At 59.4% G+C, this 3,131-nt stretch overlaps 1 protein-coding gene across 1 annotated transcript in view; it reads right to left on the bottom strand.

Moving 5' to 3' along the window:
* Positions 1 to 157: 157 nt before the first annotated feature.
* ATOH8 (atonal bHLH transcription factor 8) overlaps positions 158 to 3,131 on the bottom strand; it is a 37,192-nt gene continuing 34,218 nt past the window's right edge. Inside the window, exon 3 of the mRNA XM_027766850.1 lies at positions 158 to 1,171. Within this exon, the coding sequence (XP_027622651.1) occupies positions 1,166 to 1,171 (6 nt within the window). The 3' untranslated portion in view covers positions 158 to 1,165. The remainder of the gene's footprint in view (positions 1,172 to 3,131) is intronic.

A 3,131-nucleotide genomic window follows, 5' to 3' on the forward strand; every position in this document is an offset into this window, starting at 1 on the left:
CACACACACACACACACACACACACACTCACGCTCCACCTGTTCCCGAAGGGTTCTCAGCCTCTAGATGGAGACCACCCCCCTCACTCCACCCCGCAGCCAGTGGCCAGCCAAGTCCTGCTCATGCAGAGTCCAGTCCACACAAGCATTTTCTTTACACGTTGGGGCTTTTACTTCAATTTGAAGTAGATGGTTGAGCACAGATGTGAACAGCTTTGGCCTTTTGAGCACAAGGAAGGAGCAGGCCTTGACTTTGAACTGCCCCCTCCCTACACACTGGCCCATTCCCCTGGTCCCTTTCTCCCTGTCCCTCCTGCACACTCCAGTGGACCGTGGGCCTCCAAGCAGGCGGCATCTTGTCTGCCCAGCCATGAGGGTTGGACTCCGACAAGGAGTGGCCAGCAGGGCTGGCTGGGAGGCAAAGGTCCTCAGCAGGTGGCCTGGGGCAAGTCCCTGGGGCAGGGGATGGGGTACTATTGCTTCCTTTCCCTCTTACTCCCTGCCGGTCATCCTCAGGGCACAAAGAGGAGCCTGGGCCCAGGGAACATTGAGGACCAGGGTCAGAGTCCTGGCAGCCAGTGGGAGGTGGGTGTTGGGGCTCCCTGTCTCCCAAGCACCCCTAGCCTCCCTCTCACAGTCCCAGAAGGCTCTTCTTGCACCTAGCCAGTGCAGAGCCCGGTGCAGAGAGGGCACCAGGTCCAAGGGTCGAGTGCTTCCAACAGTCACCAAAGGTCCATCCCTTCCATGAGTCCCTGGGGGACTGCTGACCCGTCTTTGGTTAGAGATGGGACTCGGGCACCAGGATGAGGAAAAGTCAGAGCGATGGTGTGGCCTTCACTGCGGGGTGTCGTCACCCCATCCCGGTCAGTGTCTGTTGAATCTTTGGCAATGAATTTCTGCAGCTGATAATGGGCCTCAGGACCGAGCAAGGCAAAGGCTCTCGCCTCCCCGCCAGGCAGAAGGCAAAGTGCGAAGTCACCATGGAGTGGCCAGGCATGGGTGGGGCAGGCCGAGGGGTCAGGTGTGCTCCTGTCCACACTGAGGGCGGTGGGCAGAGCGTCTGAAAGCATCCTGTTGACCACGAAGCCAGATTGGCAGGTTCACCTCCTTCTCAGGCCTGATGGCACAGAGGCCCACAGCGGCATCCTCGTCTGGCCCACAGCCACTCACTCCTGAAAGAAATGACCGACCGTTAGCAGCAGCCCCTACTCGCCCCACTTCCTGTGTCCAGAAGACCAACAGCACCTGGTACCAGCACCCACGGCACTTCCTCTCACTTCTTCCACACAGGAAGGAGACTCGAGGGGGTCAGGAAGGGGTGCAGCCAGCTTGGGACGCAGGACTGGCTGCCTCCAGCCCCATTCTGTGTCCTTTCTCCCACCTCTGCATTTCAGAGCTCCTGCTATTTCTGCTGGTGTGGGGGAGCTGGCAGGACAGCAGGGGGCATGGGGGTCAGGGCCTTCGGGAGCTTGGGAACACCTGGTCTGATGCCACTATCTCAGGATCACAACTCTGAGGGACCTCAGCAGCAGGCCCACCCCACCCTGGGCTGGCAGAGTTCCTCTGCAGGCTGGCTGCCCCCACTGCAATGGCCACTGTAGCCCCTTTCTCCTGCACTGTCCAGACAGGAGCACCACACCGGGAGTCCAGAAGCAAGTCACGTAGCTTCTCTTGTTTCCTTACCTGTAAAATGGCACAGGTGAAACAAATGGGTCCTTTTCAAACTTTCTTTGAAGCAGTAAAAATGCAGTCTGGCCTGTGGAACCCAGCACAGACATAGACAGACATGGTTCTGTCCTCTGGAGCAGTGGACTGGGAGGACACAGAGGAGACCCAGAGTCCTACCACACTCCCTCCAGCGAGGACCCTGGGACATCTCTGAGGATCCAGGGTGCTAAGGACCCCAGTCTGAAACTGGCGACACAGGCTGCGGGGCACTGCTACTCAATCCTGGAGCCCCAGGTGGCCAGGGCTCAATCCTGGGCAGATCTGACCAGGCCGCTGTACCGCACCCTGTGGTCCTGGCTGGCTGGGAGGCCAGGGAGGAGTGAGGCGTTTCAAGACCCTGTCAAAGGTTCCTGTCTCTTTTTCTCTCTCAAAATAAACATACAACTGCTCGATTAAACGTCGTTCAAGCTCCATACAGCCCAGAGCTGTGCCGTCTTCACAGCTGCTCTGACTGCCGGCTTGTTCCAAGAAGGGACAGGAGATAGGAAAAGGTGGCAGAGGTGCTGGGTCCTGGCCCTCCAGGGCAGGCAGAGTGGTGAGGAGGTTCTGGGAGGGCTCCAGGCCTACTCGGAATATAGTCCTTTAACCTGGGACAACACACCCGTAATGAAGCGGCTGCAGATCCTCTGCCTCGATTCTCGCAACCACCCTGCACAAACAGCTAAGCACTTTTTTTTTTTTTTAAGCAAAACGTCTGTCAGACACCTCGGTCCCATAGGCCAGGGGCTTTGTCACATCCCGTCTCACGGGTGAGCAGTCGCAGGCTGAGAAGGGAGCGCGAGAAGTTGGCAGCAGCAGGATTTGAATCCAGACCAGTAGTGTTTATTCCATCACACAGAGGCTGCTCCGCTGGAACGGAGGCGGGGGGAGCCGGGACCGAGCCAAACCACGAGGCTGGAGGGCCTGCGAACCACAGGCCCTGGTGCGCCTCCCTTGCAAGCCTGGGGCGGCCAGTTGGACAGCGGCCAAGATGAGAGGCTGGGGCAAGGCTGGAAGTGGGGTCTGCAGAGGGTAGGGCGCTGGGCCAGGGGGAGGGAGCGTGCTCCAGCTCACAGTGGCTGAGAAGGGAAAGGAAAAGTGAGCGTCGGAGCAGCTTGATGTGGTAAACCGGGCTCACATTCTGCAGCCCACTGTGCACGGCTGGCCCCAACAGGAATCTGCTTTTTGTTACCGAGTCTGAGGAGGAGGATTAAGAAGCGGAAAGGAAACCCGTGGGGATGGCACTGGGTCTGTGGTCCAGGGGGTGATTTACAGCCCGCGTCATCCGTGCGCTGGCCGCCTGGGCGGGCCTGCCGAGGACGGGCCCTGGGCTTCCTCTCTTGTTTGGTCTGCCTGTGGTCTGGGAAGGAGTGGAAGGCTGGGGCGGCTGGAGCCATTCGACTAGCCGCCATGTCCAGGGCGCCC

The sequence above is a fragment of the Tupaia chinensis genome, unplaced genomic scaffold (assembly GCF_000334495.1).
Source record: "Tupaia chinensis unplaced genomic scaffold, TupChi_1.0 Scaffold143749_1, whole genome shotgun sequence".
NCBI classification, from domain to species: domain Eukaryota; kingdom Metazoa; phylum Chordata; class Mammalia; order Scandentia; family Tupaiidae; genus Tupaia; species Tupaia belangeri.